Genomic DNA, 13,212 nt, shown 5'->3' on the forward strand with positions numbered 1-13,212 from the left:
GAAGATCACATACAAAGTCGAGAAGTGGGGTGGCGTTACAGCATCCATCGCAAACGTGCAGCATGAATGAAGAAGCTTATGCGGGGGGCGGTGGGGGGTGAAAAGGGAAAAAGGGCAGAAAATACATTTAATGATTTTATACACAACATCGCCATTCATTCAAACCGGAGACACCCGGTTTTCCTTTTCCCGTCCCGCCATTTATGTTTGCTGTTCCCGTCGGGCGAGTCTGCCAACATACACACGTACGCCCCCGTCCCCCTGTTCGCGGGGAGGGGGTTATATATCATGTCTCAAACTCGAACAACAAAAAGGAAACGAACACACAGATTTGGTCGTTCGGGCTTCGTTCGGGCTTCGTGATGCTGATAATTGCTTAAATGTTTATTCAATTGAGAATCAAATCGAGCCTGCGGTTTTCTTTCGCAAATGAGACCCACACCACCACCAGCAAAGGAGGGGAGGGGGTTGCTTTCGCGTGGGAGCGATGGTGCAGCGTTACCGAGGCGCAACTTGTAAAACATGGCGTCAGCTTTATGGGACACTCCGGCAGTCGCCAAGGCGCTCGTTGTCGCCGATGTGCGCAGATAAATCGGTGCCTGGTGTTGGTGTTGTCGGTCCCCTTCGGTCACGGTTAGGTCTTAATGAACAATCGAACCCGGCTGCCAGTGCGTAGTTGGTGGTGCGGATGATGGGAAAGAGGAAAACGGTTTCTAGATGAACGCTGGAGATTTCCAGAACACGTTGTTCGCGCGTTCCCGAGCGGAGTGAGACGAAAACCAAAATCGGCTGCAAAAGTTACGGATCGAAAAACATCACTCACGTCCTTACATCCTTTCCATCAATGGACGGTTAGTTTGGTTGGTTGTAAGTTGCTTAAAATGAGAAAATGGAAAATCGATAAAAATGGCCCGATAACGGCAAAAAGTGGGGCCCAGCAATGTCTGCAATTCGTGTTCCTTCCAGCTTCGAAGCGGAAAGAAGGGAAGAAAAAATACCCAACTTAAAACAAGATACACCAACAACAAGAACAAGAACAACAAGAACCAAAAAACGCATCACACGAACTTAAAGAAACAAACGCTTGTTAAGCCAAAAGATAACACCATGTTCTCGAACGTGCGGGACCTCGTGCCAGCCGTTCCCGATCAGTCCCGTTCTCGCCATCTCGGAAAAAGGCGTTGGCGTCAGTCCCGAAAACGCCACCATCCGGTGAACGGAAGGGATCCCCGACCCGCGTGGTGGACCGAAAATGCCCCATCGCAAGGATCATTCCCGGTCCGGATCCGTCGCGTTCGGCGCGAATGGATAATGGATGGTTTGGAAAACGGCGAAAATCGTCATGTTTAAACGGTCGTCGCACAATACGCGAACGGAACGCGCTGCATCCACAATGCACCGAAACGCAACGGATGACGATGACTATTCATGGCGGGTTTTAATTGCAATCGCGACGGTGCGGTTTTACGGTACGGTTTTTGGTGTTTTTGTTCGTTGTTTTTCCGCCTGACCGAACGCAAATGAAGACAACGTTCGACGAAAGGGCCATAAATGCAGCGGGAGCTTGCATCCAGGCACGTCTTTCAAACCCGAATCCTTTAACGCCCCGTTTTTCGAGCACAGACGGAGCAGGGTATTAAGCTGAACTTTAACATTTTGTTTCTGCCCTTCCCCGAGGCCCAACACTAAAGGGAAATTTTAGCTTGTGTTCGCGCAAAGCTGTGAGAAAAAGTGAACCATTTTCTATTGGACCGTACAAAACCACAGCAGTATGGCTTGCGCCATCATAAAAACCTGGGTGTGTGGGTGTGCGTGTATGTGTGCGACCCCAAACCGAGCGTAACGGCTGCTGCAAACTGGTCAGTTCTTTACCGGGACAATCCTCTCCTGGAAACGATAGATTTTCAGCAAACATTAAACGACCCAAAAAACCACACAATCGGTCCAGTGTGTTGCGTTGGAAGTGGTAGGAATTATGAAATTATTATTGACCACACGATTATGCGGGGATTTAATGAGTTCGTTTGGGCACAGTGAGAAACCGCAAGGTTAGTCAAGTTGTGGAAACAAGTGCAAATAAATGGGTTTACAGATTTTATTGGAAAATAATGCTAAGGGTCATACACATCTTTGAAAATCCCTAAATCAAATGAACAATTTATACGATCTTAATATAATAACATAAAAATAATGTACATTTTTGCAGTAGAGCATTTTCATCTAACACCCTTTTTCTTCTCTTTCTCTTTTTCTCTCTGTCTCGCGGCACAGATACGGCATGGACTTGAACGGGGCGCGGCGGAAAAATGCCACCCGCGAAACGACCAGCACGCTGAAGGCGTGGCTGAACGAGCACAAGAAAAACCCGTACCCGACCAAAGGCGAGAAGATCATGCTGGCGATCATCACCAAGATGACGCTGACGCAGGTGTCCACCTGGTTCGCGAACGCCCGGAGGCGGCTGAAAAAGGAGAACAAGATGACGTGGGAGCCGCGGAACCGGGTGGAGGACGACGACGTCAACCTGGACGACGACGACGACGACAACAAGAGCTTAAAGGACGACAAGGAAATCCTAGGTAGGTGTTGTACTTTCCGAGTTGAATATATTTTTGACATCTAGGTTTTTCCACTCAATAAAACTTTTGCATCAAAAACAAATAGACAAATTTTAGCGACTTTACATGCAAAACTACAAAACGCTAGCAAAATTCTGTTGAAAGAAAAATAAAAAGTGGCATTTCTTTCAAATTCAGAACAAGTTTGACAACTGTATCATTTCAATTCAATCCGCCGTGGCCAAAACATTGAACTAAATAAAGATTATTTAAAGCTAGATGGCGACAAGTGGTACAAAACCCTGGTATTTTATGTTGCTGTTGAAGCTTTTTGCAGTATATTTTAAATGTTTTGGGCACCCTTAACTCCCATAAAACGTAATAAAAACAGCGAGAAGGCTATACACAAAGTCGCTGTTCTTCCCGTCAGTGCCTTCCGGAATTTAGCAACTATATCAGAAAATATCATAAAGAGTACTACATACAGTGGTTTGTAACATACCTGGCCACAGTGAATCATGTGCAAAGAGCATCGAAGGAGTTGAACGGGTCAAATATAATTGAAATACCTCTCACTGCTAACGCTTCTTATGCCTCTCAACTACAACTAATCGAAAAAACATTCACAAGACTTAAAAGTAGGACCTATTCCAACATTTTAAAGTCCAAACGGAGTACCATTTGGTCATGAATGCCTCACAACAACTGAAAAACATCGTTAAATCGATTGGTTTTGCCAGCTTGCCAGCCTTGGAATATTCTTTTAAAGTACTTAAGTAATGCAACTTTACAATAAAATTTACTTCATTCAATTAGCTTGATTAATTTTTTTCTTATCGCTGACGAAAATTCGTCTATGTTTTTTAATGCAAAAGTTACAAATTTATTTTAAATGTTCCTGAAGTTAACAATACAATATAATAATATTCTCTTTGCTTTGCATTGATTCTCTTTCACAGACTCCAAAGATTCCGGTACGGGTTCAAGTGAAGATGGCGACCGACCGTCGAGGTTGGACATGCTGGATCGTCCCGGTGGAAGCGAGTGGAACGGTTCGCGCAACGGAAGCGGTCCCAACTCGCCCGACATCTACGATCGGCCCGTGCCGGGCCACCACCATCACCACCATCACCCGCTGCTGCACCCCTCGAACTTCCCACCGCACCTGAGGCCCGCCATCTCCACGCCGCCGGACGTAAGCCACCACACGAGCCCGAGCGGAAGCACGAACCCGAGCACGAAGCCGCGCATCTGGTCGCTGGCGGACATGGCCAGCAAGGAGAACACCAAGGACTCGGACTCGTCCTCGCCGACGGCCGGCTACCCGTCGCCCGGCAAGATCCCGGTCGCGCCCCTGGCCGGCCGGGGTCTCAACCCGCTCCACCACCATCCGTACATGCGGCCCGACTTCTACCGGAACCTGTACGGCCATCACCTGGCGCCCGGTTCGCCCGAGGTGTCGCTGCTCGAGTCCTACCAGCGGACGTTCGGCGCTACGATCGGGGCCCACAACGGCCTTCCGGTCGGCATCAATCCGCTCATATCGAAGGCGTCCGGCAGCAGTGGGCCTCCGTACGGTCCGCTCAGTCTCACCACCGCCAACCACCACCTCCACCAGCAGCAGCAGCAGCACCATCACCTGCAGCATCCGCACACGGCACCCCCGCCCGGCGCCTCGCCCGCCTCCAGTACCTCCAGCAATGGGCCGGAAAACCTGGCGCCCACCAGCGCCTCCCTCCCGTCCGTCACGGCGCCCAGCGAGGCCAAGCTGATCAACGTGCTCGCGAACAGTTCCAAACCTTGACCGATGGCGATCAAGTAAGTACGCTAAGTCGGAGCGATTTTTTCCCAAAGCATAGAAACAGAAGAAACAAACACCCAACCTATTTGGGTGGAAACGACAAAAACGGAATAGAAAACTATAAAAAAAAAACAAAACCCACACAACTTAACACAATTGGACAATAAATGAATGTGATTGAGAGCTGCAATCTATTCGTCGAAACCGAAGGGACGAAAGCGCATGCAAAAAACAATGGCAATCCATAGTCAAAGGAGGGTGTAAAAGGGAGGGTGTTTTTGGCAGACGCCGGCAATCGAACGGGAAATCGGAAGAAAACAGGAGCAATCAACCACTTAGGCGGGGACAGTTTTTAGCAGGAGCGCTTAGCAGCAAGCAGGAAAAATAAACACTCTTCACCAAAGAAATAATGTGCACGTCGCGGCGGAAAAAGTAAATAAGTACACAATCGGAAACCACAGGCAGGAACAGGTTTGTTCTGAGTTTCCCTATTTTGTCAAACAATGTTTTTTGTTTTCCTGCCAAGTAATAGCTTTTTCGCGTTTAACGAAAACAAAAATCATCAACACAAGAGTTTTGGTACAAACTGTTCTTCCTGGAGCTTCGGAACACATAAAAAATATTTTGATATCATAAAACAGGCTCACATTCACACACAGATACAAATCAACCAATGATCCGAGGGAGGAAAACGAGGTAAAATCTGTAACCATCGCATTCATACTGAACCTTTGTACATAGTGAACCTAATAAAACATTTAGCAAAATGCGAACCATGGAAAATGGTACAAGAGAAACTCTTTTTCCCGTGAAAAAAAACAAACAACAAACACACACACACACTCGCTGAACATGAAAAGAAGGATCGAGCATCTATAGTGTATGTGATATTAAATTGTATTAAATATTATTTGATAAGAATATTTGACGAGATCGAGCAATTTCCGGCTTTCATGCAGGAAACCTTCGGAGAAAGTGTGTGAAACAGTGGAATATTCTAGGAGCGAGTTTCCTTTTCTTTTTTGCAGTTGAACTTTTGGGTGGCTGTTATTGCATGGAATCCCTTCGATTGTAGGTTTATCCGTTGTTTGGTTGTTTTGTGTAGGAGAAATGCGTTTTCTTTCCACTTGATGTAAACTAATTGCATTTGACTTTGCCATTGGTCATCGAAGGATCGTTAGCTAGTTGTTATGTTAAACACCGGGACACACGTACACTTACAGTCGCACTCATATTCATGAAGATCGTGGATTGACTGAAACATATCATTGAGATCATAGTCGAGGGCGTCCATTGACTCATGTGCAGTACTACGTTCTTTCCAAAATCGCTCAGTATTTTCATTTTGGCAATTTTCTATGTTGAAAAATTAGTTCATCTTGAGTATATAACTATTCCACGCTGCAAACGATTGATGTAAGTGTAAAAAAGATGTACAGCAAACGGGAGTTTCGTTCGGTCAGGTCTATGCTCGCGTTGATGTCGCCTCCGCATAAAACGTTAGTTAAATATTTAAACATTGCTATTTATTTATGGTGAATTTTCATTTCCATGCCCGAGATGTACATTGCGACGTCACGCAAAAAAACACGGTGTGCTCGTGTAACGAAATGGTAGTATATTTCTTTTGGGGGGAAAAAGTGTCGCCGCAAAAGAAAACTGTAAAAAGAATCGTGCGAAAATGGAGAGAAAAAGTTAGATAATAGATACAGTGCAGATAAAATTTTCAACTGCACTTTCACGGTGAACATCGTTTTGGTGGAGTGTAGAAACACTGAATGAGAATGTAAGAAAATAGTATGGGAAAGAGGAGCAGGGAAAGCCAGCAAATGTGCAACCGTGCGATGAACTTACAATTTATAAATACTATAAATATATATAAATATATCATTGTAATAATGGCAATAGAGGTAATTGTACTGTAAATTATAATCGTAAAGAAATGAAAACCACAAATGGCAGAAAAAGGAAGTAATAAATAGTAATCATGAGGAAATCGGCTCGATAAAGAAAAAAATACACACACACAGAAAAAAACACAAACACACGAAAACGATGCCGGTGTTGAGTGGAAAAGTGGTAAAATGGTAAAATGAAACCAACGTAATGTTACTAGTTGCAATAATAAAACCGAAAATAAAAATGAATGATGAAATGAATACGTTACAGTTGTTGGAAATTGTTTTATAGATGAATAAGAGACCATATATCACACCTTTTCGCTAAACAATGAAATCTTTGAAAAAACGCGTCAGAGAAGTTGTGTTTTGGGAAGCTATCTTTCTACACATTGTAGAATTTTTAAAATTTTCCAATTTTCCTTTTAATAAACTCAGTAAAAAAAAGCAATGTTCACGAATGGTAACCGACATGAAACTCCCTCCAAATCATTCAAACGTTCCTGTGGCGCCATAGCCGTGGTATTCGCTATTACAAATAAACCCAAACACGGAACAGGAATCGGTAAGTCATCGTTTCCCAAAAGACCGCCACAAACTGCAGTAGCGAAACGATGCGCTTCGAAATACGAAGACAAAAATTATTACTTCAACCGATGATTTATGATGACAACTCCGGTTCGTCCGAATGCAACGTGGCGGCCGACCGGAGACTCATAACCCTTCAACCACAAACCTCCACGGTTGACGGGCCGAAAACGACGAAGTAATCAAGGAGTATGTCAACCGATCGACGTCCTCGTACGCGGTTGAGGTTTTGGTTTGTTTTGTGCACTTTTGAGTTTGCGTTCGGTTTTCTTTTCCATTCTTATTGTTGCCCCATGCCGGAGACCAACAAAAAAAAGAAAAAAAAATGAGAAACAGCGACATCTGAAACCCAGCCCCATGCTTCTTCCTTAAAGGCCCCTGCGGTCGGCTAGAGGCAAGACCCCGTTCTTTGCCGGGGGGGAAAAACGGGCTCGCTGGGAAACTCATACGTTCGTAATTTAATCTCCTCGACGCCCCTCACCATCACCGACCATTTTTCCACGTGCACCGAACACGAAACCCGACTAGAGCTGGACGAACCCTGTACTATTGACTTGTAACACTTGTTTATCCAGTCAATCTTTTTGTTTGTGGTTTTGCGTTCCTTTTTGTAGACACGATCACTGAGCGCAAGGATTCCGCATACTTGTGGCTAGGCTTCCATTGGGGCGGGTTTAAGCTTTTTTGCAAGAAGCCACACGTGCTCGTAGGAGATGTTTTTGATTTGCATACGTCGACGATTGGTCCTTCGGTTCAGGTCATTTGGTAGATCCATAGAATGCTGAGCTAAAATAACCAATATGGTATTTTAATTTTGTAAAAATATAATATGAACTTTATAACTCGTTTCAAGATGCATTGAAGAACAACTTCCCTTAAATGAGACGGCCACCGTAAAGCACATTGTCTTAATTGAAACATGATTGAAATATGAATTTATTCGTCGACATAATAAATCGTACGTATCAATGCCATGTTCGACAGGATGAACAAAGTAACTATAGAAACTTCGAAAAAAAAACACGCAAAAATGCAACGAATGCATCTTCGAATGCGACTTGTCACAGAAATATGATAGAAGGAAGAAGCAAATAAAACACATAAATTGCCAGATTTCCTCGCGATGAGTCGAGTCCGGTGGAACTCTCCGTAAAACACAACTCAGCGGATGTCACGAATCAATAATAAAAATTGATTGCTTCGCTATTCTGCCAAAGACGTGAACCGCCCGCGAAGCGCTCGCCCGGACAGAAGACATTCGAATCGCGAACGGCGCACAGCCCTTTCGGTAGCATGAAGCGCTCTAGAACCTTTGCGACAAGCTGGTAAAAATCCAGAAAAAAGACATACTGAGAACGGCATGTGTAGCGGCCGGTTGGATGCTGCGAGCGATTGAAAAACATGACATATGTTATGTAGGACTTATGTTTGCATTGATTACCGGTGCCCCTCTGGAGCCAGCCGAACAGAACGGAATGACGTTAGATTTGAAGCGCAGAAGGAAAAAAGTGAATCCTCAATATGATGCCCTTTCAGCCCCCACATCGCCGATCCGTTCGCGATTGCGCCGATCGTTTGATTATGAGTTTTGAAAGATTGAGTCGTCTCACCGTCGTCTTGTGCCGACTTTAAACCTCAAGCGCTCGGTCACCGGCGGACAATCGAAACGAATAACTTTACCAAGATGAGCCTTCACTGCTCGGCAGCCTTCATCGGATGTTGAGAGGACGCCGGATAATTTATCTCTTTCAATCTCTTAGAGAAAGTAAACGCAGCCGGATGGGTAGCGGAAGAAAACATTTGTAAGTCAAGTGGTCGAATGAGATGTTTCCGATTTAATAACGATTGGGGATCCGCTTCGGGCGGCTGATTCACTTTGTTCCAAAACGTCAAGTCGGATGCACACGGTTTGATTGTTTTGTGTTTTTTTTTTTATGCTAGAGTTAATAAAACGTCTTAATTGCATTTGTGATTCTAAATTTATGAAAAATTGTCAACCGTTTACCGCTTTGATTAAGCAGCAGTGAAATTGCCTTCGAATCTTTTATTTTTCGTAAAACAGCTAGGCTCAATATTTATCTTGCGAGAAAAAATCAATCAGAAGAGAGACAAATTATTACGAGAAAATATTAAAATCAAATATTATCAAAGGTTATAAAGCAATGCTGTAAGTTTGGGGTAATGTTAAATTTACCATTTACTGTTAAATTTAAACGTTAAACTTCCGTAGAAACTCGATGGAATATCTTTAAACGTCATTAGAATCTTGTCAGACCAGCTTGTTTTGGTTTTTCATACGTTATCTGCGACATGTTTAAGTATGGTCTGTTTACGTAATCACGCTGTGTACTGATCTTTCCGACTCTTTCCCCAGTTAAATAAACTCCTTTATAGGTGGAAAATAAAATTTCGTTGGCGTTTTCTGAATATTGCTACGCAAATATGAGAAATAATTTTCGCAAATTTACTGCACAAATTCGTTATACACATTTATTTTCTGAAATAATTGAATGTGAATATTTTGTGTTTCATTGAACCAAATTGGTAAAGTTTTCTTATAACGGATTTACTTGTACTTGCGTTAACCATAGCAATAAATGTGAAACGACCATGTAGGAATCTTCACAATGGACCTACTAAGACATTTGTGAAGGTGGTGTTTATGATGAAAAAATATGCCATTATCGGACCTTCACTCTCCCAAATTCCCATTCACACACAAATCTAACAGGAAGCTCCCGTCGCGGGACCAATTCTCAAACCCCGGCAGCTAAACACCCGTTACGATTTGATTCGGGTTTAGCTTTATTCGCTGATAAAACAGAAAAATACTGTTCTGTGCTTTAAAATTTACACCATGTTTTATGTGCCGGCCACACCGGCTAAGTGCAAGATGCCACCGTCCGGCCGGGCCCACGCCAATAACCCATCAAGCTTACGAGCCGACAAGCCGGAATGCAGTCATCATACAACCGCTTAAAAGGCGAGAGTCCATCGCATCCATCTATCGGTTTGCTCATTTTCACCCCCACGATTATGACGGAGGTGTGCGGCTCCCGTGTGTCATTTCTCCCAGTTGGGTTACAAAGTTTTCCCAGTTGGGGCCAAAGATTGACCCGTTAGAGTGCGTGTTGGCGCGTCCGCCCCGGTAGCGGTTGACCCGAACACCCGAATGGTTTCGTCTAGCCCGAGCCCTAGAGTGCTCTTATTTCTTGCCCACCGAAACCGAAGAAGCGGGGCGCGGGATAATTAAAGCAAACAATGGGATTGTTTATCTTTTAAGGCGCTCATAAAGCATAAATAGTTTAAATAGCAACTTTTAACTTTATGATCCCAACCCCAAATTAACGGCCGAAAGGAGTACCGAAAGCCGACACTCCCGGGTTCGGCCGGGAGTTGGTTTTTCGGGGGAATCGGAAAACCTAACCGTGGCCATCAAGGTGCAGCCGATCGGAGTTCTTTCCCGGCCAGTTTAATGGCAGTTGCGTCGATGGTTGTTTTGCTTCACCTCCCGAAAGGAAAAGCTCACCTGGAGAAGAGACTTGCAAGAAGGAAGAGGGTAAAAAAAAAATTTACCAGAAAGATTACCGAAAGAACAACACTTAAATGAACCCGTGAAGGCAAATAGTAGTCAAAAATGGGTCTATTTTTATGGCACTTGGTAACAAACATTCACACAAGCAGTCCGGGATGAATTAGGCGAAAGCGAAAGAAAAAAAAGCTAGATGAAAGGTGGAGCGGGAATATAGCGAGAAAAATAATTCACACTTGTGAGCGAAGAAAAAAGGCGAGCCATCTCGGAGGAAGCCGGTCGGTGGTGGCGCTCGGAAAGCGCTCGGCTTAACGGGGATCGTAAACGAAACGAGGCTGGAAAAAATGGCAGAAAATTGATAATGAAAAGGTGCAATAGAACAATAAACCGACCGTTCGCCGGCAGCACAGAAGCTGCCTGCATTCCGGAGGCGCACGAAAGGTTAGTTTAGTCGTCGTCGACGTCTTTCCGCCTGTGTGTTGGGTCGAGTCTTCTTGCCTTTCCGCTCCCGCCAGGACTCGAAGTTGGTCGAGAGGAAAAACTAACAGAGATAAACCGCTGACCGGTGGATGGCGCCAAATAGGATTCTCCTTTCGCCCAGAGTGTCCGGGTTTCGCTTCTTTTTGATTTATTTATTTTATTGATTTATGTTCGATTTCCTCTCCGAAACTGCCGGTGGAAATTGAACGGGTGCAGCGGTCGGTAGGAAGTGATGTCGGGTTTCACGTCGGAATTAAGACGCCAGCGTGAGTCGTTTGAGCAATTTGAAAGAAAGCAAGGCTACCAGGTGAAAGGTTCCAGAAATCACAAATTGAAACGAATAGCATGTTCTGCAGGAAATGGGGAGTGATTAAACATCTTTCGTCGTTCGTTTGGTTACAGTCGAAACATCGGAACAGTCAGTCTGCCAGGACGGTGTCAAGGACTTCGGGCTGGTTTCGATTGGAACCGGTCACATTTTATGACTCCCGTAATTACGATCGAACTCCGCGTTGTCCTTTACGGCCAGTGGTTTATTGCCGTAGAAACGAGGCGGAGTGAGACAGGGAGCGTTGACGAGAGAGAGAAAGAAAAGGACGTGCCATAAACACCGAAACTCGGATGCCTTTAAACTCACCTCAATTGCACCGAGAACTCGAGAAAAGCGGCTAAACGAACCGCTTAGGGTTTCCAAAATAAACAACGCGTTGCTAGGGGAAACGCACGCTCGAAGATCGGAGATGAATGAAGATTATCGTCATAAATCATCGCCACGATTATGAATGTTTACTTATTGGAGAACGGCTTCTCACGTCGTTCGTAATTCCCCATTTTCATGGTTGTCTTCGCTGGTTAGCGCTGATTGGAAGCGCTCGGGACTGGCCCGACACATTCGGCAGGAGGCTGTGAAGGGTAAATTAGAACGTTATACGCCTATTTGGAACCATTCATTCCCTCTAATGATACCGAGAGAGCGTGTTAAATGGGCTTCGAGCAAGATATTACACCATTCACACGGTGTGCATTAGAATGTCGCTTTGGGGAGTTTTAGCCTGTCCGTTTCTTTCCTTCAATTCCTTCCCGTACACGTTGATGCATTCTCACCGTGATGTTGCGCTTTGTGCGATTGAGAAAGCGATCTTCGTATTCGTATGTCCTTCTACACAACCTCACGTCGTTCCACTTCAGTTGACCCTCGTGGATGGAAAAGCAAACAAGCGCAACGAGGTCCATTCGAGGGTCATCTTCGAATTTTCCATTCGTGTACCCCTTGGGAGAAACGGACATCCGTTTACGACAAAATACGGACGGACCAACACGAACGCAAACAATAGTGAACAATGAATGCACCGAAAAACCATTCGGTAAGAAAATATCGTAAACATCGGTTACGATTACGAAGAAGGGATGGGAAAGATTATTGTGATTGAGGTGAGGAGGTGAAAAATATTTGACAAAAATAATGTCCGGCCTGACGACTGAACAATGCACCCTGGGTTGCACTCGTTGGTGGGTCCTGCCGCTTGGAATGCATCCCTTTGCGTTAGGTTTTGTTCTCCAACAAGAGGATTACTTTCCAAATAAACTTTTAAGCAACCTTGCAATCTAAACCATAATAACGGTCCGCGGCTCTATTTTAAAGATGATTAATACATCCGCCAAGTTGTTCAGAAAAAGTACTCGTTAGCTGGGTGGGCTTCAAAATATTTCAGAAAAGATCTGAAGGTAGGTAAAGCATATTTGAAATCAAGTGGAAAAGCTATCTTAGCGCATACGAATTATATTAAATTTCAGAACTTGATAGCGAAGTTGTCCTTTTTTGTAGAAAGCAAAAAAGGAACATATGGAAATGTAATGAAATAATGATTAAATGTCATCCCCAATTTTTACATCGGTCTACTTAATGAATAAAAAATCTAGCTACATTGCAAAATGGAAAATACAATCTTGTCGACGAAATAGCATTGGGTATAATAAGGAATCTTAAAAATGAATCACCAAAGAATAGATAAAAATTGTGGATCTAAATATTCATCTCCTATAGAAAAACAAACTTCACAAGATAAATTGCAAAGTAAAGCAAGATATAAAGATACATCAGTTTAGTTCTGTAAAAACAATTCCACGTACTTGAACATTGCCTTATCGCCTTGGCGTCCTTACGTCAGGTGGCCTGCATTATAGTCATGATTGACAAAATGGATAATGCTGAAATGTTTTCCAGTGCTTTGCTGACCTTCGCGATCATTTAACCGATTCGAATTCTCCGATGTTCTGTGGGCTTGATTTAAGTCCAACACTGTGAATTTTAATCTTTGAGATACTTGTCAAGTACAAGCATCAAATGTGTTACCT

The 13,212-nt window shown here is 44.0% G+C and overlaps 1 protein-coding gene across 1 annotated transcript in view; it reads left to right on the forward strand.

Annotated features, from left to right (window-relative positions):
• LOC131267093 (homeobox protein araucan) overlaps positions 1–4,565 on the forward strand; it is a 62,388-nt gene extending 57,823 nt beyond the window's left edge. The window contains exons 4-5 of the mRNA XM_058269857.1: positions 2,272–2,579; positions 3,518–4,565. Of these exons, the coding sequence (XP_058125840.1) occupies positions 2,272–2,579; positions 3,518–4,362 (1,153 nt within the window). The 3' untranslated portion in view covers positions 4,363–4,565. The remainder of the gene's footprint in view (positions 1–2,271; positions 2,580–3,517) is intronic.
• Positions 4,566–13,212: the final 8,647 nt, after the last annotated feature.

This window comes from Anopheles coustani, chromosome 2 (genome assembly GCF_943734705.1).
Source record: "Anopheles coustani chromosome 2, idAnoCousDA_361_x.2, whole genome shotgun sequence".
Classification (NCBI taxonomy): Eukaryota; Metazoa; Arthropoda; class Insecta; order Diptera; family Culicidae; genus Anopheles; species Anopheles coustani.